The sequence below is a fragment of the Pituophis catenifer genome, unplaced genomic scaffold, assembly GCF_029215685.1.
Source record: "Pituophis catenifer annectens isolate HBS135680 unplaced genomic scaffold, rPitCat1.0.hap2 SCAF_2, whole genome shotgun sequence".
NCBI lineage: Eukaryota > Metazoa > Chordata > Lepidosauria > Squamata > Colubridae > Pituophis > Pituophis catenifer.
In genome coordinates this window covers 213,868,844-213,893,769 of record NW_027256882.1, presented here as the reverse complement: position 1 = coordinate 213,893,769, position 24,926 = coordinate 213,868,844, and the positions used below count along the sequence as shown (strand labels likewise).

Below are 24,926 nucleotides of genomic sequence, written 5' to 3'. Positions count from 1 at the left end.
TAAGTTTAAGTCATAAAATTTAGTCGTATATAAGTATGATTAATAAATAAACAAATTCTGCATTACTATTAATACTTGCCATAGACGCATAGGATTTGCTTTCTTTTTATAGTTAATTTCAGAATAGAAATTCTGCTGTGCCACTAATATTCCTATAGCAAAAACTGAGAGACAAAAAAGAAAAGAGGAAGAAATGGAGGAGCAGGGATCAAGATGGTGAGCTGTGCATACACACACATACCCTAAGTCAGGGGTGTCAAACTGGATTTCCTCGAGGACCAGATCAGCATTGTAGTTCTCCGCCGACAGGTTGGGAAGGGGGGGACAGATGTCTCGTGCGTGCCCCGTTTTGGCCAGCAGAGTGCTGCAGGAGGCCATCCAGGCCGAAAATGAGGCATGGGTGTGTCTGTGACCACCACCCCCACGCCCCATTTTAGCTGCCAGAGGTACTGTGGACCGGTCCTTTACTTTTTCCTGGTGGCCCTGCAGACCAGATTCCAGGCAGCCCTGCAGACCAGATTTAAGTGCCCCGCCGAATCCAGCCCACGGGCCTTGAGTTTGACACCCCTACCCTAAGTGATCCCAGATGTTTTATTTTATCCTATTTTTATTTTGTTTTTATTTATTGTACTTCATTTTCTAACTCCTTCTCAATGAACACAGCTGAACTAACTGTACAGATTAATTTTTAATAGTGAGCATTTCTAACCACCATAGGGCCTATACAAGAGAATGGCTTCTGTTCAACCATCAGTAATTATTGGTCCAAAAATTAATCCCATGGAAACTGACAGGCTCTCAAAATTGTGTCTGATAGAACAGACAAAATCTCAATTAAATGCCTTCTGGATTACACAATTGACAAATTACATTAAGAGCTGTGGCCTCCCTGTATTTTATACAACTGAAGAACAAGTTTAAAAGATGACTGCAAATCCTGGATATATTGTAGCATGCCTGTTCAGAATTCAAAAATCACAAATGATACTTTATTAAAATAAACCAGTTCAGCTGAGATCTAACTATGTGAGTCCGATTGGAGTACTGCAGGAGTGGCACAGGAGGATGACTTCATGTTCCTTATTTTATCCTTTTCATTTCATCTGTCTCTTGTACAGGTAGTTCTCAACTAACAACGGTTCGTTTAATTAACTGTTCAAAGTTACTGAAAAAAGTGAGTTTTTTACACTTACCATTGTTGCAGCATCCTTCCCCCCCCCGGTCACGTGATCAAAATTCAGACACTTGGCAACCGACTCATATTTATGACGGTCGCAGTGTCCCAGGGTCATATGATCACCTTTTGCAATCTTCTGACAAGCAAAGTCAATGGGGAAGCCAGTTTCACTTAACAGCCGTGTTACTAATTTAACAACTGCAGTGATTCACTTAAGAACTCTGGCAAAAAAAAAGGTTGTCAAATGAGGGAAAACTCTTAACAAATGTCTCACTTAGCAACAGAAATTTTGGGATCAATTGTGGTCGTAAGTCGAGGACTATCTGTATTCCACTTTTACATATAGTTTTATTGTGTAATGTTTTGTGTTTTATTCTTTATTTTGATATGACCTAATCAACAATAACGTTCACTAGTATTAACTATCCAACAGCTATTGCTGAGGGTGCTGAGGGATAACAGCAAGAAAAAGGAGAGCCAAATTAAGAGTAAGAGTAGGACAAAAAAATTAAGAACAAACCTTTGGTATATGCACTTTGTCCTGGCAATTACAGGCCTCAACATAGCCAAAAGACACCACTGTCTGAACCTAATTCTGCTCCCACAGCAGAGCAGATCATTACACTGGATCATTAGGACATAACATCACCTGAAATGCAATCCATCTTTGCCATTCTACTTTATCTACACATAAAATGACTGTAAACAACTGTGGAATTTTATTTATTATTTGTATCCCAACTTTATTATTTGTACAAACAACTCAAGGCAGTGAACATATCCAACATATTTTACTCACAACAACCCTGTGTTGGGCTGAGAGAGAGTGACTGGCTCAAAGTCATCCAACTGGCTTTGATAGCCAAGGTGGGACTTGAACTCACAGTCACCTGCTTTCTAGCCTAATGCCCTAACCGCTAGACCAAACTGCCTCTCATAGCTTCTTATGCCAGTATTCTAAAAAAATTTTTTCCTAAGCACAATTAAATATTGGCTCCCTTCACACATCCTGCTCAGCTGTTGCTCATTTTAAGCATGGTTTGTTTAACAAGGTTTGATTTACACATTATGCAACAACAAAAATAAGCAAACCACATTGTAAATAACAGGGAAAGCGAACTCCTTAACATCAGTGTTAACTATCACTTTAGCAAGAAGGCTAGAGAGAAGTGATTCACAACCAGTTTCTACCTCAATCCATGATCAAATGTTTAAGGCACATAAATAGATTTCGAAAGTTAAAAAGTTTTTTGTGGGGGGAAAAAACATGAGCTCCTCCATTGCCATATTATTGATCTGGATACTCTCTTCCTGCAGCTGGTCTTTATAAAGAGAGATGTAATTACAGGAAAACAAAACCAAAACTGTGTTTTTCTAGCGCACAAATGAAATTGGTAAATGTGTAACATTGAGAATTTTGTAGTTAGCATTTTCTATGTCCTACAAGAGAATAACATAATTTATTTCTTTTCAAGCAGCCAATGTGGTATACATGACTAACAGATATATATCGGCAAGCAAGTCTGTAAACATTCTTTGTGGGTTTTTAACTTTTATGGTTAATAGCCGCGGTGGCACAGTGGTTAGAATGCAGTACTGCAGGCTACTTCTGCTGATCACCGGCTGCCAGCTGTTTGGCAGATCGAATCTCACAAGGCTCAAGGTTGCCTCAGCCTTCCATCCTTCCAAGGTGGGTAAAAATGAGGATCCAGATTGTTGGAGGCAATAGGCTGACTCTGTAAACCGCTTAGAGAGGGCTGTAAAGCACTATAAAGCAGCATATAAATCTAAATACTATTGCTATTAATACTGGCCCATATGCATTAGGTTCATTTGCAACAGACTGGCTAAGCTGCATGTCATGCAAACTGCTTGCAAATTATGCATATCATGCACATAGCCTTTGGCTTGCCAAGCATTTGCCAAGCAAAGTATCGAACCAGCACTACAAACATACCTATTTCTCCGTCCAGCTTGCTTGCTCAAGATGGCAAACATGAAAGTATCTCCTCCTGCTGGTTTAGCCTTTAATTGTTGCAGAAGTAAATTAGTTAGCAAACATTCTCCTGTCTAGCCATGCAATTCTATGTCATTAAACACCAATGCAACCTTTCAGATGTGAAGCAACCCTGGGGGAAGCCTGTTGACTGAAGCATGGTATACTTGATAGTTGCAAAAGCAAGTGACACTTATTATAATGAAAGGTTCTCACGCTCAGAGGCACTCAGCAACAAGATACTGCATTTTTGCATCCAGTTTATCCTTTTCTTACTGTGGAATATTAACATAACAAAGTCTAGAGTGCATATACTGGATCTCAAACTCCACAGTAGACCCAGGATAATTAGAGGTGGAGAAAAGGACAAAAATAGTTCCAAAAATTCTTTTTTTGCCAAAACGATGTGATAATCTTGGCAGGCCATCACTAAAAACCTCATTTTTTTCCTGTCCAGCTTGGCACTAGGCAGAAAAGCAGTGATGATCTGCCCTACAGCTGTTCAACACAAAGACTTATCCAACATGTTTGAAATGTAAGCGGAGACCAGTCTCGTATGCTAAAAATGATATTCATAAGAAAAGGAAATGGTAACACATCCAATTCCTCTCCCTGCAGCATAATAAATTGTCAGTCAAGCAGCTCATCCTCACTCACATCACAGAAAGTCAAACAATCTCATAAAATGCTTGCAGAAAAAATAATGCCAACTACTTCAGAAAATGCCTGTTAATAATTTTGAGTGTATGAGAAGGTCTTGCCAATCGAGTAGATTATATCTCCTGCTATATATTTTCCCCTCTATTATTCCAGATAATTAAAAAGAATTGTATCTTGGTTTCTTGGCAGATCAATTTATACATTAATGGCAATGACTGTCTCTTGCTGGCTAAAGCACTAGAAGGCAGCAGAATACTATCTTTTATGGAATAGCTGGGCAGAACATTGCCTGTTTTCTCTAATATATTCAAAAACTGCAAATGTTTCTTTTTAAATGGAAGTCAAGCATGAAAGCTCTATAAAGACATTAACTGATCCCTCTGCAAACTAGTTAGGAACTGGCTGGAGTGGAAACTCTAAAATTATGGAATGTTTTCATTGGTGGATCTTGACCGACAGAGAACAAACAAAAAAATCATGAAAAATTTGAGGGAAAGAAAAAAACCCCCCAAATGATACCCCTTTGCATCTCCTTCTCCCTTTTTAAAATATGTCACACCATTACACTGAATAGTGATCTACAGGAACAATTAAGTTTTCAATTGGCACCCAAAAACATATGCAAAGAAATTCAGTCATGGACACTGAAACATACATTTTGTCATCCACTGTTTTTATGCTCCAACACACATATTTATGAACTTTTAACTGCCCAATTCTGCACAGCAATGAGACACAACAGACTTCCCCAAGTTGGTGCCTAGAAAGTAGAGGTAGCCCTCAGCTTACGACCACAATTGAGCCCAAAATTTCTGTTGCTAAGCAAGGCAGCTATTAAATGAATTTTGCCTCATTTTATGACCTTTGAATCTGGCTTCTCTATTGACTTTGCTTGTCAAAAGGTCACCAAAACTGTTCGCATGATCCTGGGACATTGCAAGTGTCATAAATGCATGTCAATTGCCAAACATGGAGATGTTCTAATGGTCAGAAGTGTGAAAATCAGTCATAAGTCACTTTTTTCAATGCGATTGTAACTTTGAATGGTCACTAAATTAATGGTTTTAAGTCTGAAGATTACCTGTATGTGAGATACAATATCCATGCTCTACAAAAAGTATGGTCATAAAGGTAAGAAAAGTTATAAAGCATTAAGTATGAATGCTGCTTTACTGGCGGAGTTTGATGAAGAAATAATTGGCTTCCGGGTTTGGGATGTCATTGTAAAAGCAATGCAACCATTCAAGAATTACTAATGTTAACCATTTCCTCTTTGAAAACTATCTTTTGTCAGACCCAGAGAACAGTACATCTGCACGATATGTTATAAATACTGAAGTGTATATTTATTACTGGCGTCTGGAGAACTTTCTGTCCTGTCTTTTGTTTGACAGAGGAGAGATGAATATAAACTGCTTTTTCATTGGGACTTTATGAGCAAGCAATGAATATCAGACTTCGACCTTCTGCATCTATCCACCCTGTTACCTTAAACTAGGATTCTTGTCAGAATATAAGTCTCCGTTCCCAACACAAACATGACCCTCTTTCCCCATTGTATTTATCTATTCTGCACATAAATCTAGAATACATGTGAATGCAGAGGAGGCACAAAAAGAGGCATTTCGTACTTAATTCTGGCATTTGCCATATAATGGCAGGTGGATCAAAACAATGCAACAAAGGTTAAAAACTCTATTGAAATTAACTGTTTCTGCTGCACTTCCACTGCATGCATTTTTAACCTCGGGTAACTGCCAAGCTGCAATATCTTGTTTCTTCTTTCAGCAAGCAGTCAATTGTCAGCTGAGACAAGTGCCCATTAAATTTACATAGGTCCAACTATAAGTTATGCTAAGGCAAAAGAAAATAGCACACAAGCTGGTTCGGAGATAACGAACAAGTAATTTGCCTCCCTCCTGGCATTATTACGTCTCACAAATGTCTTCTTCTTTATTCCAAATAAATTAAATTTTGGTTCCATAGTTCAGCAGATATTTTTAATAATTGGGGGTTTTTTTTGCCTTCATACTAATCGTGTATGTAATTTCTGCATCATATTTCTATGCATTCCGGCCTGGTCTTCTCATAATACCATTATGATGACATTTACAAAGAACAATAGAAACTCTAATGTTATTGAATGGTTTTAGTAGCTACTAATGGCATAATTTGAAAGTCATTTTCCATAACAGGGACAAGCACTACGTGTGTAATTTGTTCTGCAGCTGAACAAAACATTTGCAAAATCTAAAGGGAAATTTGTGTAAGAAACTTACACAGGTCGTGTTCACGTAAGCAGATCTGACTGTGCATGGTGGGATAGACGGAAGACAGCTTTGAAATAATATACAAACCACTGGTAACTCTTTGGTGAAAGAGCCAATGTATTTTATATCTAAAAATTTCTGTTCCATGTTTTTGGCACGCCTTAACATGTCAAGTTACCTAAAATTTAAACTCACTAATGTCTTATACCCCCAGGGCTATGCAAAGCAACAAATCAGTATGAATGAAACACATCTCTCTGAATCACTAAAATAGCTGTACCTTTTGCAAACACCATGAAAAAAGAATAATCTGTGGAACATTCACATTTAAGGCAACTGTAAAAATTACATGAATATTTTGAGCATTGGCTTATCCACAGGTGGTACAATTTTCACAGCATTTTGGGTAAAAGCTTGAGAGTCATCTTATCTGTGGATGGGCTTATCAGCAGGGGTGGGTGTCAAAAATTTTAGCAAGGGGTTCTCTGCCCGGTTGCTGGGTGGGCGTGGCCATAGTGTGTGTGGCCTACTCGGCCTCCTGCACCACGGCAGGGGGGCGTTTTTGCCCTCTCTGGGCTCCGGAGGCTTTCCTCGAGCCTCTGGGAGGGCAAAAACAGTCTCCCCAGGTGTTTCCGGCCTTCCCGAACTTCTGGTAGGCCCGTTTTTTACCCTCCCTGAGCCTCCGCGCGAGCCCTGCACTTACCTGCATCCAAAATGGGCCACATGGGGACTTCTGGGAAAGGAGGGGCAGACGGGGCCAGACAGGATTGGGATTTGGGGGCACTCCGAACTGCACAGAATCTTAGCTAGAGGTTCTCTAGAACCCCTGTGAACCCCCAGCAGCCCATCCCTGCTTATCAGTAAATATATGCCATAAATTGTTTGGTGCACATAGCAAAACATCCATTTTGGAATGCTAAAATTAACTATCAACTAGGAAGGAACAGGAAAGGCCTCACCACTGCTGTTGTATAAGCTATACATTCTACTCTGATTTTAATAGTCACATTTCATGTTCCACATTTTGCTTCATTATTGTAGGACACTTTATGTGCTTATATATAAGTGTTTATTTATATAAGCAGAACTCTGGGATAAAGAACATAGTTAAATAAACAAACAATACTCAGTGGCTAGCTGGGTAAGATCAGAAGTGAATCTCCATCTGTATGTATGTCATAGCATTTTAAAGACATGATTGACAGTAACAGCCTAGCAAATAAACTTGTATTCCTAGGTAGAAAACTCTAAACAAGTGATTATTAAAATGGGTCTGCGAAATAATATTTTTTTTTTGGTGGATATTGAAGATATTTGCAAAAATTTAATATCACCTCACATTTTTCATTATTTTTTGTTTAAAAAAACCCTAAACCAAACAAACCAAATCTCACTCCAGTCAATTTTTAAAGTGGAAAGGGGTCCTGGGAGCAAAACATTTAAGAAACACTATTATAAACAATCACGTTTTGCCATGAGAGTGTATTGCCCAAAGTTTATTCCTCATTTATTAACATCACCTTTGGAAAAATGTTCATAAATACAGTGAAAGAGGCTTTCAGGTTTTTCTACAGTATTTCTTATAATACTTCTTATTCAGATCCATAAACTTATTCACAGTTCAGTTCATGTTCTTCGTGGAGAATATTCAGTTATTTTTCTGGCATATGAAGATTATATCGATCTGGTACAGAGAAAATGGCCGGCAACAAGTAGGTATGATTAAAAAAAACCCTGAAACATTACATTTGACAATGCCTTATATCAGGCTTAACTAACAAACTGGCTGTTAGCGAAACCAATTGTACCTATGTGCAAAGATTCATCGCTGGCTAGCATTTTCACTATAGTGTCCAGAATAGCAAGGGGTTTTTCCTTCAACTCAATAAAATGCTCTCTTCCTGTCCTTCAGCTGTCAAAAAAAGCACAGAGATATGGACTTTGCTATTCTCATGTTCAGTACCGGATGTCTCTGCCTCAGCTTACTGCTGATAGTGATACTCTAATTCCTGTGCGCAAGGCACACTAAATAAGATAGTTGGTGAATTCCTCCAGCTTTGCTGGTCCTTCCATTTCTGGGTCCTCCCTGCTGAAGGGAAAAGATGCAACAGTTGTTTCAGTGATGGGATGAAGGCCAAGACCAAAAACGTGATGCGATTTTGTGCTCAAGCTCTATCAAATCAAATTGAACATGTCCACATTTTTGATAGCCCTGGTTTGGCTAGATTGAGAACAAGATTCCTCCCTCACCTTTTGAGGGAGAGACTACAGGAGCTGTGACCTCTGAGCAGAGCTAACTTCAACACTAGATTTATTTGCTTTTGGGCCCGGTGTAGTTTTTGGCAGCTGTTAAAAGCCATTACAATGCTTGGTCTTTCAACAACCCCTCCTACTCCCATTTCATGATCTCTTCCCACCCCAGAAGGATTTGGGAGGTGATTGGGATTTCATGTTGCAAAACTATTTTACAATAACATTCAATACAAAAATTAAAACGATTCTATCCTTCTCTGCTTCCTCTCTCGTCTAAAAAACATTTCTTCAGCCACAGCAAACTTATTTAGGCAGGAGGAAAGGCAAGCATTATGCCTGAAAGTGGGGAAGAGAGAAAGAGAATTTCTAACTTTTAAATTAGGTCTGCATTTTTTATTTACTTTACACAGCTCTGATCCAGAGGCACAACAGACAGCAAACTGTTAATGAGCCGATGATGACTGTCAGGAATGCAAGAACAGAGAAAAAATTAACAGGAATCTGCCGACATAAAAATATATAGGTAACAGAGAGCAACTCTTGCAGTGTCTCTTCGTACATGTACCATAAGTCTTTCACCAAAAGGAAAACTGAAGCTACTCTCTGAATACATCTGAACAGGAAACTTGCAGAAGTAAGTACAGTAATTGGTGTTCCCTTTGGGCAGAACTGGCAGGGAAAAGAAAAATCTTTTCTAGAATCATCCAATAACTTGTTGCTTTATTTATAGTTGCTATGCATCTATTTGAAACACTGCTTCGCCTCCATTATATCTACCTGGCTCACCAGGATAGAAAGGCAGGATATGCCACAGGACCCATCTCTTAGGGATGTACATTTGGTGGGACCATGAAAATGGGCCTTCTATGAGGTGACCCCTTTCCCATGGAAAATCATTCCCCCAGAAGTACAACTTGGTCCCTACCTTGTTGCTATCCTAAAAAGCTCTGAAGATGTGATTCAGTCATCGGGCCTGGGGACCCCAAATGGCGCCAATCAAGGGGTTAGTGTGATTGCATTGCTGAGGCCATAAGAAAAGGGGAGTTGTATGATATTTATGTTGTGAATTTTTAATGTTGTATGCCATCCAGGAGTCACCTGTGAGTTGGACAGCCACATAAATGTATTTAATAATAAATAAATGAAAATCTTCTTTTGACTCAGTGATGCATGTATTGTACATGTACACAGAGCTCTAAGCGGCTTGAAAGCAGGGATGCAAGGATGGGACAGCTGTGTGTGTGTGTGTGGGGGGGCGGGGACAAGCTCAGCCCTCCCATTTGAGGAAATAAACAAGAATGCACCAGAGAGGAATACAGAGAGACTCAAGTGACGGTGATATACCTGCAGCAGCTTCCAATAACCAGTAAATGTTGGGCTATTCAGATCTATTAAGGCCAGCTAACATTACTAGAAACACAATAGTTGTTGAAGCACATTAGATTTTATCCACAGAAAAGCAGCTGCAGAACATGCAAGCATACGGGGCTTCCCCATTTGTTCCCACTACAATATCAACGTCTTCTGGTAACCTCTTTGTGGGGGGAGGAAAGGAGCGAATCTTCATGAGGCGTCTTTATAAGGTAAAGATAAGAAAGACAACCTCACGAAGATATGCTCCTCCTCTTCCCTCCCCAAAAGGTTGCCAAGAGGTGTTCATATTGTAGTGGGAACAAATGGGGAAGCCCCGTATGCTCGCATGTGATGCAGCTGTTTTTCTATGGGTAAAATCTCACCACATGCATTTCAAAAATTACCCTTCTTGTTCCAGTGTAAAAACTATGTTTTCCCTTTCAGTAAGTAGCAAGCCTTTGCAGTGTCCTCGGGAGTCCAATGTGACTGCTACATTAATTCCTTCAAGATGGGATCATGTTTATGCCACGGGCAGGTGCAAGTGAGAAAAGCCGATATACAGTACAAGCCAAATGAAATTAATTTCCTGCTCCAAGGTAAGTTGCTTGGAAACACAGAACCTGGGTACCAGTCAGAGTGGGGAAATAAGATGCTCTGAGATTCTTGGAAATGGGCCTCTTTCACAAACACGAAGTATTTGCAGAAATAACAGGGACATGAGAATATTGCAACCTAGCGCTGCCAAAATCTCAAACTACACAAGGGAAACAGTGCTGACTAGTGACTTAAAAATGACACACAGGAAGAAATTCAATATGATGAAGGTCATCCTGGATCAAAGGAAGAAGAACAGTCAAACAGTGGTAAGGAGGGTAGAAGAAAAACAGCTGAACTGTTTTTTAAAATTTATTCACATCTTTGGGACTAATGGATTTATATCATCCTGACTTCAGGAATAATAAGTTAATTTATTCTTTATGTTCTTATTACTTAAGTTAACTGGTTTTCAGAGAAATGTGAGTAGTGGATTTCTCCACCCCCACCCCTCACTTCTGGCACTGAGAAATCAGTCATCTGGTTCCTATCTGCCATTGATCATGCTGATCAGATGGCTGGTGATCTGGTGTGTGTTCATATATATACAGCAGGAGTGTCAAACTCAAGGCAGGGGACTGGATGCAGCCCATGAGGTGCTTAGATCTGGTCTGCGGGGCCGCCCTGAAAACAACAAAGGATTGGCCCGCAGAGCTTCTGCCAGCTGATCCCCCGAGCTCCGTTTTTGCTGGCAGAGAGTTGCAGGAGGCTGTCACAGAGCTCAGAAGCTCATTTTCACTGGCAGAGTGCTCAGGCCACCACAGGCACCCCCGACACGAGTGATGTCAAGCTGGCCATGCCCATCCTGGCCACGCCCATCCTGGACCCCTGAGGTCAGACACAACCCTGATCCGGCCCTCAATGAAATCGAGTTTAACACCCCGATATACAGCATATGTATATGTACTTGCAAGTATGTGTATGGTTCTATATTTATTTTTCTTTTGAGAGCAGCCATCAAAATTCCATTTTTTAATATGTGCCAGTGAGTTCACAGAAAAAAGTGGCAATAAAGGTTATTTTATTTCAACCCTGAGTCACAAATATTCTCCTTTATTCATATGTGACTCTATTTAACTCTAATTAAGTTGTAAGATAGAAAAATATCTCAGTGCTTTCTCTAGCTGTTGAATAAGAGCAGGGACTGTGTTTCTTAAAAATATTCCAAATATTTTCACTTGAGCATATAATGCTGCTATGATTCGTTCATTCTCTCCCCCTCCCAGTAAGTATTTATTTTGATGTCTTGAGATTAACCCTTATCACAAACCTTGTACAAAACCTTGACTGATGTCAATGGAAGGGAGCCCCAACTAGCTTTCCTTCCTATAATCCCATCTGTACATATGAATCCAGCTTTGCATTTTCTTCTTCCCAACATGGATCAGATTTACTGTTTCCATCTGTAAAATGTCACGCACTTCTCTTAACATAAAAGAAAAAATGCATACATATTAATGCACTGGCAGTGGCAATAATCCTTCCTATAGCACTAATTCTGAAAGGATTTGCAGACTAGCTCTTGGGACACAACGTTTTTAGAAATTTAAACTCTTTGGCTGAGATTGTAGAACATTTTAAAATTCAGAACATAAGGAATCAGATCTCATATTTTTATCATCTGGAGACTATATATTCATTTAGTTTTTCAATTACATGCATGAATTCAAGTTGAAAAGGTTTAGTAAAACACAAAACTGCAACGCAACTCAATAATGAATTTAGCAGGGCTGTTCCGTTTACTAGATTGAGGATTCCCTCCCCCCACACACTATTTTGAACACTTGTGTAATTTAAAGTAATTCTGTCCAAGATTAAACACTAGTGGATATTTCCACTATTTTCACTAGTGGATATTTCCATAAATATGTCTATTAAAGTAGATAGGTTCTGCTCCATTGCAATGGGCAGTGGTGGGATTCAAATAATTTAACAACCAGTTCTCTGCCCTAATGATTTCTTCCAACAACCAGTTTGCCAAACTGTTCAGAAAATTAACAACCGGTTCTCCCGAAGTGGTGCGAACTGGCTGAATCCCACCACTGGCAATGAGCTAAAAAAGGGTCACAGCCTGAATTGGCTGGTTGCTATTTACTGTATTAAAATGGTTATATTCAAAGTCAGTTACAGGTAGTCTTTGACTTAAAACCATTCATTTAATGACTGTTCAAAGTTACAACAGCACTACAAATAGTGACTTATGACTGTTTTTCACACTTAAGATCATTGCAGCAACCCAATAGTCATATGATAGAAATTCAGACATTTGGCAACTGGCTCATTTTTATGACTTTTGCAATAGGTGGGGTCCTATGATCACCTTTTGTGATCTTCTGACATGTAAAGTCAATGGGAAGCCAGATTCATTTTGCAACCACATTACTAACTTAACAACTGCAGTGATTCACTTAACAACTGTGACAAAAAAGTCATAAAAATTGCAAAACTCACTTAATAACTGTCTCATTTAGCAATTTTGGGCTCAACTGTAGATGTAATTTGAGGACTACCTGTACTTCTCTTTATTTATCAGTACGGTTTTACTATTTTATCATATTTGTATGGATGCTTTTTTCAAAATTTGGTCTCAGATCTAAAGTAAGTAAACAAAAAAAGTGTGTAAAGCAAATTAAACTAATACAATGTGAAGAGACACACACTGATTCCTGTAACTAAGATTCTTTGATGCAGCACCCAAAGGGGCAAAATTTAAATGAGAGGAAAACACCCTCCAAATCTCACCCTGTTAGAGATAAACAGCTGCCTTGGTCTTGGATTTATATAAAGAGACATCAATAATAGTTGCTTATTTCATACATGACAATTCGATCCAAACTGCAGAAAGCATGGAGGAGATTTGAAGTATTCAGAGAGACTCTGCCTTAATGAATTTACCAACAAATCAGAACAGATTTCTAATGCTATACTTTAGCTCTAATCCTTGTATTAACATACTTTCCTCTGTATAATTCTAGCTTTCTTTATCATGGCCCACTCTGAAAAGCTTGAGATTAACTTAAACATCTCTCACCAGAACAAGAGGCTGCTTAAAATGATATACACAATTAATGATGCATGAACAATACATTCAAAGAAACTAGATGCTTTGCTAGGCAGATAAAATATTTTGTTGGAAGCTTAAAAACAAGGCAATTCCTGAATAGGCTTCTCTCAGATGATAGCTTCATCACTATGTTCTCCTATTAGCATTCTGTAAAACATTCTTTCTGGATATTTTTCTTCCACTACATTAAATGCGTCTTCATGTTTGTAATATTGTTGGCATACTCCTGCCTACAATACTCCATTGGACAATTTTCTTCTTGGCTTCAGTAACTGTTTCATTATTATATTATAATAGCCACATTATTTTCAGATCTAATATATGTAATCTGATGTACTGTAACGATACGTTATTGTTTTGACTAGTTTTTGCTTAGATTAAATATTGGGACTCACATGAGAAGGATCTAGCAGGCCAACAGAGATGACTAATGGGATGACCGGATCGCACAGTTTACTCTACACGAAGTGTCAAACTCAAGGCCCACAGGTGCTTAGATCTGGTCTGTGAGGACACCCTAGAAACAGCAAAGAACCTGCCCACAGTGCTTCTGCCAGCGAAAACTGAGTTAACGGGGGGTGGGGGGCATGTGTGGCCCTCCCAAACTCCGTTTTTGCTGACAAAGGGCTGCAGGACGCTGTCACAGCTAAAAACAGACGTTGAGCTGGCCATGCCCACCCTGGCCATGCCCCCCAGCCCCCTGAACACAAGGGCCTGATGCGGCCCTCAATGAAATCGAGTTTTACACCCCTACTCTATACTATTCAAAACTGTTTCTGGGTCCTTCCTGTTTGATCCCAACAGGAAGTCATCTGTGTAGCATCATCATTCATCGGTGTACAAGAAACAAGAGACACTTGTCATTCTTATCTGTCTGCAGCTTCTCCTACTACTTTTTTTTCTCCGTTCTTTTAGCTACTGATTTAGAGTAGGAAAGAAGACCATGAATTCCCTGCAACCATCCTACAACTTTGAAACTGCCAAACTTGTCTATGTTGGAAAAAATTTCTATAGCAAATTTGAATTCTGAAAATGTTTTGACTGAATGGCGACATTCAAAAACTTTCTCCGAATATCAAGAAGTGGGCTGAGGATTTAACATCTGCCCCTGCAATTCAGCTACTGATTATCACACATATTGTCACAAATATTTCCTGTATAATCCAAGGAACTCAAAATTCAAATCTTTGAATTCAAAGAATTCAAAACAGAAATCTTCTAACCTACCACACACAGAGGTTTTGAGTTTTCTTTTGGAAAAATAACTCCCCCAAAATGTGGTTTTAGTATAAATTACCAGTACAACATTCATTCCTCTTGTTCCTACTAGTAATGTATTACAATAAATCTCAGTGTTGCTTGAGAGGGGAAAACAAGAGAAAATGTGAAAGGGAAATTGCTTATCTCAAAGTATTCATGTTCTTCCAGAAATTACTTGCTTCCTCTTTAAGAACTAGTTCTTAAACAAACGGCCTACTTAATTGCATTTCTTGAAATCCTTCCCTAAATACTCTATATGGATGCACATAAAATTAAAGGACGATTTACAAGGATTAACCCAGAAAACATACAAATTCTGCAAATAACCATTAGAAATAACATTTAAGCAGTATAAAGCAGTTTAGACAGCAGTGTAAACTAAGACTCACTTCTAATAGAGGCCTAAATCCAGCAATATAAACCATCTGTGAGGTACAGTCTGATGGATAAAGTGTGGGCTGTCCAAAGAACTGCTCTTTGTCTTCACAGAAGCAAATGTATTTTCCTAAAACCATCACTGCCATCACCACAAAAACAGAAAAAATGATTGACGTTGCCACCATCCTTTTTTGCCACATGCCATGAGCTAGGCTTAATCTAATCAGAGTTTTATTCTGATAGAGGAGAATATTTGTAACTCAGGGTTGGAATGAGGGGGTCCTTGGTGCTCTCTGAGTTTTGTTATTTTCTTGCAGACTTTGTTACCCAAACTAGGTAACATCATCAGAGCTGGTAGGGAGCAAAATGAGAGCGAATCCTACTCAATACCAGCACTGATGATGTTATTTAGTTTGGATAATGAAATATCTGAAATAATCAAGCTCAGGGAGCAGAAGGAAGTTTTGTCCATATCTCTCCTCTTTCTCTAAAGCTTATATACTTTTGGACAGCCCAGATCTTTGGAGGGACTCTTTTTGAGTATTCTGAGTGGTTGGGGAGATTTTCCCCAATCCAACACAGGTGGGACATTATTAAGAATGCAACATCATTGAATTCCAACTAATAACTGGTAGAATATCAGCACTGAAAGGTTTTGCCATGGCTGTAGGCTATGTGTGACTTCATATGAGCCATCCTACTGCTAATAATTGGAGAACTCTTTAAAAATATAGGATACTTCTTCACTATGACCCTTTTGCAACGTATATAATAAAAAATTACAATAAACATAAATTTAGGGCATGTTTGTATAGTGCCGTGATTACACGTGTGCCACAGGGGGCACGTGGAGCCATATTGGTGGGCACGCAAGCGTTGCCCTAGCTCAGCTCCAGTGCGCATGCGCACACTGGCCAGCTGATTTTTGGACCTTCTGGGCCCAACGGAAGTTAGTAAATAGGCTGTTTCCGGCCTCCGGAGGGCCTCCGGGGAGGTGGGGAAGGCTGTTTTTGCCCTCCCCAGGCTCCTAGAAAGCCTCTGGACCCTGGGGAGGGCAAAAAAACGGGCCTACCGGGCCCACCATGCCATCACATGCCAAAAGTGGGGGGAGCATGGGGGGGGTCACACACACATGCATGGGAGGGCAGGGTGCATAGAATTATGGGTGTGGGCACATATGCGCGCGACCATCCCACACTCCCCCAGCTTTTGGCACACGATGGCAAAAAGATTAGCCATCACTGGTATAGTGGAAAGCAGGAGATCTACCCCTCCCTTGAGCCCCAGAACATGGTTGAGTGACTTTGGGACAATCACTCTTTTGTAGTCCAACGCACCACAGAGGATTGTTATCATGAGGAAAAAAGGAGGCATGCACATTAGATGTGTTGCTTTGAACTGTACTAAATTTATTTTTATTTTTATTTTTTTATATGCATTGGGGCTGAAAGGCAAAAGTGGAAGCAGTATGCTCCATCCCGTATTTGGGTAGACCAGGTTGCCCTGATAAATAACACCCATCCTTCCATCCATCTATTCATATTTCATGTTTCTGATTGGATCAACATAGGAATAAAGGAAGTCCCTCCACAACTGTTGCAATTACTCAGATAAAAAAGTATAAATTCCAGGAAGGAGTAACTGGCAGAGATACATGTATTAATTCGTTTTTCTTCGCTTAATTTCTATTCTCAAACAGAGAGTAAGAGAAGATGCATGCCAAAAAACTATAGATAGTCCTTGACTTACGCCTACAATTGAACCCAGAATTTCCATTGCTAAGTGACACATTTGTTAAATGAATTTTGCCCCATTTTGCGACCTTTCTTGCTGCAGTTGTTAAATGAAACATTGCAGTTGATAAGTTAGTAACCCAGCTGCTAAGTGAATCTGGTTTCCCCATTGACTTTGCTTGTCAGAAGGTCACAAAAGGTGATCACGTGACTTTGGGACACAGCAGTGATCATAAATATGAGTCATTTGCCAAGCATCTGAATTTTGATCACATGATCATGAGGATGCTGCAAAGGTTGTAACTTTGAACGGTCACTAAACAAACTGTTTGAAGTTGAGGACTACCTGTATTGCTGGAAGAGGAAGCCGACAAACCAACCACCACAAAGATACTGCCAGAACATAACAACAAAATTACTGGCACCACAGATAAATACTATAAATAACATTCTAAAATGTACAATCCTACCATCTGGATCTTTTTAAAATGGCAGCTGTGTTGCCATTGGATTTGGTCCTAAATAAAATAGCAGAATGTAGAAAAACCATATTGTTCTCAGGTCTCATTATAAATCAACATATGTTAAATCAACAATATGTTTCTGTCGCGGTGCCTGCCTTCTGGAATGAGTTTCACGTAAAATTTGCACAGCCCCTCCCAACTTAATAGTATAGGGTAGATTTTAGAGGTGTTTGATATATATATATGTTCTATATGTAGTGATGTGCTCTGGATTGATGATTTGTTATTTTCCTTGTAAACTTTGAATTCTGAAAATGTTTTGACTGAATGGCGACATTCAAAAACTTTCTCCGAATATCAAGAAGTGGGCTGAGGATTTAACATCTGCCCCTGCAATTCAGCTACTGATTATCACACATATTGTCACAAATATTTCCTGTATAATCCAAGGAACTCAAAATTCAAATCTTTGAATTCAAAGAATTCAAAACAGAAATCTTCTAACCTACCACACACAGAGGTTTTGAGTTTTCTTTTGGAAAAATAACTCCCCCAAAATGTGGTTTTAGTATAAATTACCAGTACAACATTCATTCCTCTTGTTCCTACTAGTAATGTATTACAATAAATCTCAGTGTTGCTTGAGAGGGGAAAACAAGAGAAAATGTGAAAGGGAAATTGCTTATCTCAAAGTATTCATGTTCTTCCAGAAATTACTTGCTTCCTCTTTAAGAACTAGTTCTTAAACAAACGGCCTACTTAATTGCATTTCTTGAAATCCTTCCCTAAATACTCTATATGGATGCACATAAAATTAAAGGACGATTTACAAGGATTAACCCAGAAAACATACAAATTCTGCAAATAACCATTAGAAATAACATTTAAGCAGTATAAAGCAGTTTAGACAGCAGTGTAAACTAAGACTCACTTCTAATAGAGGCCTAAATCCAGCAATATAAACCATCTGTGAGGTACAGTCTGATGGATAAAGTGTGGGCTGTCCAAAGAACTGCTCTTTGTCTTCACAGAAGCAAATGTATTTTCCTAAAACCATCACTGCCATCACCACAAAAACAGAAAAAATGATTGACGTTGCCACCATCCTTTTTTGCCACATGCCATGAGCTAGGCTTAATCTAATCAGAGTTTTATTCTGATAGAGGAGAATATTTGTAACTCAGGGTTGGAATGAGGGGGTCCTTGGTGCTCTCTGAGTTTTGTTATTTTCTTGCAGACTTTGTTACCCAAACTAGGTAACATCATCAGAGCTGGTAGGGAGCAAAATGAGAGCGAATCCTACTCAATACCAGCACTGATGATGTTATTTAGTTTGGATAATGAAATATCTGAAATAATCAAGCTCAGGGAGCAGAAGGAAGTTTTGTCCATATCTCTCCTCTTTCTCTAAAGCTTATATACTTTTGGACAGCCCAGATCTTTGGAGGGACTCTTTTTGAGTATTCTGAGTGGTTGGGGAGATTTTCCCCAATCCAACACAGGTGGGACATTATTAAGAATGCAACATCATTGAATTCCAACTAATAACTGGTAGAATATCAGCACTGAAAGGTTTTGCCATGGCTGTAGGCTATGTGTGACTTCATATGAGCCATCCTACTGCTAATAATTGGAGAACTCTTTAAAAATATAGGATACTTCTTCACTATGACCCTTTTGCAACGTATATAATAAAAAATTACAATAAACATAAATTTAGGGCATGTTTGTATAGTGCCGTGATTACACGTGTGCCACAGGGGGCACGTGGAGCCATATTGGTGGGCACGCAAGCGTTGCCCTAGCTCAGCTCCAGTGCGCATGCGCACACTGGCCAGCTGATTTTTGGACCTTCTGGGCCCAACGGAAGTTAGTAAATAGGCTGTTTCCGGCCTCCGGAGGGCCTCCGGGGAGGTGGGGAAGGCTGTTTTTGCCCTCCCCAGGCTCCTAGAAAGCCTCTGGACCCTGGGGAGGGCAAAAAAACGGGCCTACCGGGCCCACCATGCCATCACATGCCAAAAGTGGGGGGAGCATGGGGGGGGTCACACACACATGCATGGGAGGGCAGGGTGCATAGAATTATGGGTGTGGGCACATATGCGCGCGACCATCCCACACTCCCCCAGCTTTTGGCACACGATGGCAAAAAGATTAGCCATCACTGGTATAGTGGAAAGCAGGAGATCTACCCCTCCCTTGAGCCCCAGAACATGGTTGAGTGACTTTGGGACAATCACTCTTTTGTAGTCCAACGCACCACAGAGGATTGTTATCATGAGGAAAAAAGGAGGCATGCACATTAGATGTGTTGCTTTGAACTGTACTAAATTTATTTTTATTTTTATTTTTTTATATGCATTGGGGCTGAAAGGCAAAAGTGGAAGCAGTATGCTCCATCCCGTATTTGGGTAGACCAGGTTGCCCTGATAAATAACACCCATCCTTCCATCCATCTATTCATATTTCATGTTTCTGATTGGATCAACATAGGAATAAAGGAAGTCCCTCCACAACTGTTGCAATTACTCAGATAAAAAAGTATAAATTCCAGGAAGGAGTAACTGGCAGAGATACATGTATTAATTCGTTTTTCTTCGCTTAATTTCTATTCTCAAACAGAGAGTAAGAGAAGATGCATGCCAAAAAACTATAGATAGTCCTTGACTTACGCCTACAATTGAACCCAGAATTTCCATTGCTAAGTGACACATTTGTTAAATGAATTTTGCCCCATTTTGCGACCTTTCTTGCTGCAGTTGTTAAATGAAACATTGCAGTTGATAAGTTAGTAACCCAGCTGCTAAGTGAATCTGGTTTCCCCATTGACTTTGCTTGTCAGAAGGTCACAAAAGGTGATCACGTGACTTTGGGACACAGCAGTGATCATAAATATGAGTCATTTGCCAAGCATCTGAATTTTGATCACATGATCATGAGGATGCTGCAAAGGTTGTAACTTTGAACGGTCACTAAACAAACTGTTTGAAGTTGAGGACTACCTGTATTGCTGGAAGAGGAAGCCGACAAACCAACCACCACAAAGATACTGCCAGAACATAACAACAAAATTACTGGCACCACAGATAAATACTATAAATAACATTCTAAAATGTACAATCCTACCATCTGGATCTTTTTAAAATGGCAGCTGTGTTGCCATTGGATTTGGTCCTAAATAAAATAGCAGAATGTAGAAAAACCATATTGTTCTCAGGTCTCATTATAAATCAACATATGTTAAATCAACAATATGTTTCTGTCGCGGTGCCTGCCTTCTGGAATGAGTTTCACGTAAAATTTGCACAGCCCCTCCCAACTTAATAGTATAGGGTAGATTTTAGAGGTGTTTGATATATATATATGTTCTATATGTAGTGATGTGCTCTGGATTGATGATTTGTTATTTTCCTTGTAAACTTTGAATTCTGAAAATGTTTTGACTGAATGGCGACATTCAAAAACTTTCTCCGAATATCAAGAAGTGGGCTGAGGATTTAACATCTGCCCCTGCAATTCAGCTACTGATTATCACACATATTGTCACAAATAATGAAATATCTGAAATAATCAAGCTCAGGGAGCAGAAGGAAGTTTTGTCCATATCTCTCCTCTTTCTCTAAAGCTTATATACTTTTGGACAGCCCAGATCTTTGGAGGGACTCTTTTTGAGTATTCTGAGTGGTTGGGGAGATTTTCCCCAATCCAACACAGGTGGGACATTATTAAGAATGCAACATCATTGAATTCCAACTAATAACTGGTAGAATATCAGCACTGAAAGGTTTTGCCATGGCTGTAGGCTATGTGTGACTTCATATGAGCCATCCTACTGCTAATAATTGGAGAACTCTTTAAAAATATAGGATACTTCTTCACTATGACCCTTTTGCAACGTATATAATAAAAAATTACAATAAACATAAATTTAGGGCATGTTTGTATAGTGCCGTGATTACACGTGTGCCACAGGGGGCACGTGGAGCCATATTGGTGGGCACGCAAGCGTTGCCCTAGCTCAGCTCCAGTGCGCATGCGCACACTGGCCAGCTGATTTTTGGACCTTCTGGGCCCAACGGAAGTTAGTAAATAGGCTGTTTCCGGCCTCCGGAGGGCCTCCGGGGAGGTGGGGAAGGCTGTTTTTGCCCTCCCCAGGCTCCTAGAAAGCCTCTGGACCCTGGGGAGGGCAAAAAACGGGCCTACCGGGCCCACCATGCCATCACATGCCAAAAGTGGGGGGAGCATGGGGGGGGTCACACACACATGCATGGGAGGGCAGGGTGCATAGAATTATGGGTGTGGGCACATATGCGCGCGACCATCCCACACTCCCCCAGCTTTTGGCACACGATGGCAAAAAGATTAGCCATCACTGGTATAGTGGAAAGCAGGAGATCTACCCCTCCCTTGAGCCCCAGAACATGGTTGAGTGACTTTGGGACAATCACTCTTTTGTAGTCCAACGCACCACAGAGGATTGTTATCATGAGGAAAAAAGGAGGCATGCACATTAGATGTGTTGCTTTGAACTGTACTAAATTTATTTTTATTTTTATTTTTTTATATGCATTGGGGCTGAAAGGCAAAAGTGGAAGCAGTATGCTCCATCCCGTATTTGGGTAGACCAGGTTGCCCTGATAAATAACACCCATCCTTCCATCCATCTATTCATATTTCATGTTTCTGATTGGATCAACATAGGAATAAAGGAAGTCCCTCCACAACTGTTGCAATTACTCAGATAAAAAAGTATAAATTCCAGGAAGGAGTAACTGGCAGAGATACATGTATTAATTCGTTTTTCTTCGCTTAATTTCTATTCTCAAACAGAGAGTAAGAGAAGATGCATGCCAAAAAACTATAGATAGTCCTTGACTTACGCCTACAATTGAACCCAGAATTTCCATTGCTAAGTGACACATTTGTTAAATGAATTTTGCCCCATTTTGCGACCTTTCTTGCTGCAGTTGTTAAATGAAACATTGCAGTTGATAAGTTAGTAACCCAGCTGCTAAGTGAATCTGGTTTCCCCATTGACTTTGCTTGTCAGAAGGTCACAAAAGGTGATCACGTGACTTTGGGACACAGCAGTGATCATAAATATGAGTCATTTGCCAAGCATCTGAATTTTGATCACATGATCATGAGGATGCTGCAAAGGTTGTAACTTTGAACGGTCACTAAACAAACTGTTTGAAGTTGAGGACTACCTGTATTGCTGGAAGAGGAAGCCGACAAACCAACCACCACAAAGATACTGCCAGAACATAACAACAAAATTACTGGCACCACAGATAAATACTATAAATAACATTCTAAAATGTACAATCCTACCATCTGGATCTTTTTAAAATGGCAGCTGTGTTGCCATTGGATTTGGTCCTAAATAAAATAGCAGAATGTAGAAAAACCATATTGTTCTCAGGTCTCATTATAAATCAACATATGTTAAATCAACAATATGTTTCTGTCGCGGTGCCTGCCTTCTGGAATGAGTTTCACGTAAAATTTGCACAGCCCCTCCCAACTTAATAGTATAGGGTAGATTTTAGAGGTGTTTGATATATATATATGTTCTATATGTAGTGATGTGCTCTGGATTGATGATTTGTTATTTTCCTTGTAAACTTTATTTACATTATTGTATTTGTATTCTGTTTTTATATTTGAGCTCTGTCAGTTGCTCTGTCACTGAATTGAAGAAATAAAGAAATATACATATAACAGGAATAAGCTGAAATTCAACTATATACATTCAATACCCACTTTACATGACAGAATGGAAGGGCCAAGTCCTGATGACAGAACTGGTGACTTAATTACTTCCCTTTTTTTGCTACTCTGGAACTCTTCCTCTGCAACAAATACAAACCAATGTCTCTTTGCAATTCATTTGTTCATATATGCCCGTGATGGTGAACCTATGGCATGCGTGCCAGAGATGGCACGCACAGCTCTCTCTGCTGGCACGTGCGCCGTCAGATCTCTGTGGCGTTTCTTTCATGAGCTTGTTTCCCTGCAAACAACGAAACAGAAGCTCATGAAAGAAAAAGATCTTACCTCTTGCCACGCTGCCGGTGTTGGGATGTTCCGCCTCCCACCAGCCAGCTGGTCTTTGGGCCTCTGCTGCACATATCCATGCATGTCCACATGCATGTTCGTGCATGCACACATGTTCACGTACACACGCACCATCCAGTTTGGGCATACACGCGCACAGTCTGGGCACTTGGTGTCTTAATGGTTTGCCATTACTGATATATGCTATACAACGGACAAAAATTGAATCTTTAATAAAAAGTACTGGAATTTCTATTGTTAATGTTTCCATTTTTAAAATACCATCAACAGATTTTAGGAGAAAACTATTGAAAGGGTACGATTCTTAGACATGGAACTTACCTACACTAGTTGGAAATATGTCCTCGTTGTTGATCTGCACCTCAATCCAGTCCATCAAAAGATTCATATACTGGGGTGCTGGTAATGCTGTAGGTTTCTTGTACTTCAGATCATCCTGCCACCGGTATTCATACTTAGGCCCACCTGACATCATAGGACAGGTTCTCTCTGTGCAAAACTCACAGATAGTTCCATAAATCAGGTTGATCCTATTGAAAAAGTCAACTACGTGAACAGCAACCCAATCATTTAGATCTTCTCCAGTGGGCAACTGCACAGCTGCCTTCAGGTCCACTCCAGAATTGAGTGAGGCTTGTGCTCGTTTGTGAAGCTCAAACCTCTGGGTCCCAGGTTCAAATTTCCGTTTGGGACGGAACGTCTTGTCCTTATTAAAAACTTGCTTGAGTGCAATGGACATGTCTTCCAATTGCCAAATTCCAACAACAGCGAGGCACTAGAACAATGGTATTCTTATATATGTATTTCCAGAGGGGGGGAAAAAGATTTCTCCAACAGAAATCCTTAGTCCGCTAGGTGTCCTGGTTTGACGTTTTCTTAGATAATGTCATATTCCTAAAAATTCAAAGAAGAAAAAAATAACAACTACAGGTCAGTGCTAAAAATGACTCCTGACAATTCATTAGAATTTGCTTTATTTGAAAGCCAAAGTAGTTAAGTGCTATTAATTAACTCATGATTGTAAAGTTCTAAACAAGTCACAATTTTATTTATCAATAAAGTTGCCTTGCATACATCGAAATATACAGTTTTATGAGAATTTATATTGTTAAGCGAGAATACCATTTAATGCTAAGTTGGTAAGAAAATGGCTCCTATGTTTAATTTTCCCCATTAAAAACACATTCCCACTGATGCAAACATAAGCACTTTGAAAATTTCACAAGAGACACATTTTTATTCCATTCCATCTTCAGTTAGTAAAGTAGTTAAAACATTCAACATCCAGTTACTACTAATCTTAATTTCTGAAAGAGAAAGTTGGGGAGTTTAAAAAGGAACATGGCAAAATGCCTGAGGAAATGGACTCCCGTCCTCAGTGGTTTATCACATTGAAGCATGAAAAGAAAGGTGAAAAAAGAAGAGACAGCTTTATCTATTTCAGCCCCATCTGCTCCTCCAATAATTCTTGAAAGGGTGACAAACTCTTTGATGGTTCTTGTTCTTGTTCTATCTACGGTTACAGGTAGTCCTTGACTTACAAACATTCGTTCGAAGTTACACGGACCCTGAAAAAAGTGACTTAGGAGTAGGACCAGTTTTCAAACTTACGGCCGTTGAAGCATCCCCATGGTCACGTGATCAAA

General features: G+C 39.7%; 1 protein-coding gene across 1 annotated transcript in view; it reads right to left on the bottom strand.

Moving 5' to 3' along the window:
* Positions 1–24,082, bottom strand: part of MOB3B (MOB kinase activator 3B) — a 43,262-nt gene extending 19,180 nt beyond the window's left edge. Inside the window, exon 1 of the mRNA XM_070935509.1 lies at positions 23,602–24,082. Within this exon, the coding sequence (XP_070791610.1) occupies positions 23,602–24,019 (418 nt within the window). The 5' untranslated portion in view covers positions 24,020–24,082. The remainder of the gene's footprint in view (positions 1–23,601) is intronic.
* Positions 24,083–24,926: the final 844 nt, after the last annotated feature.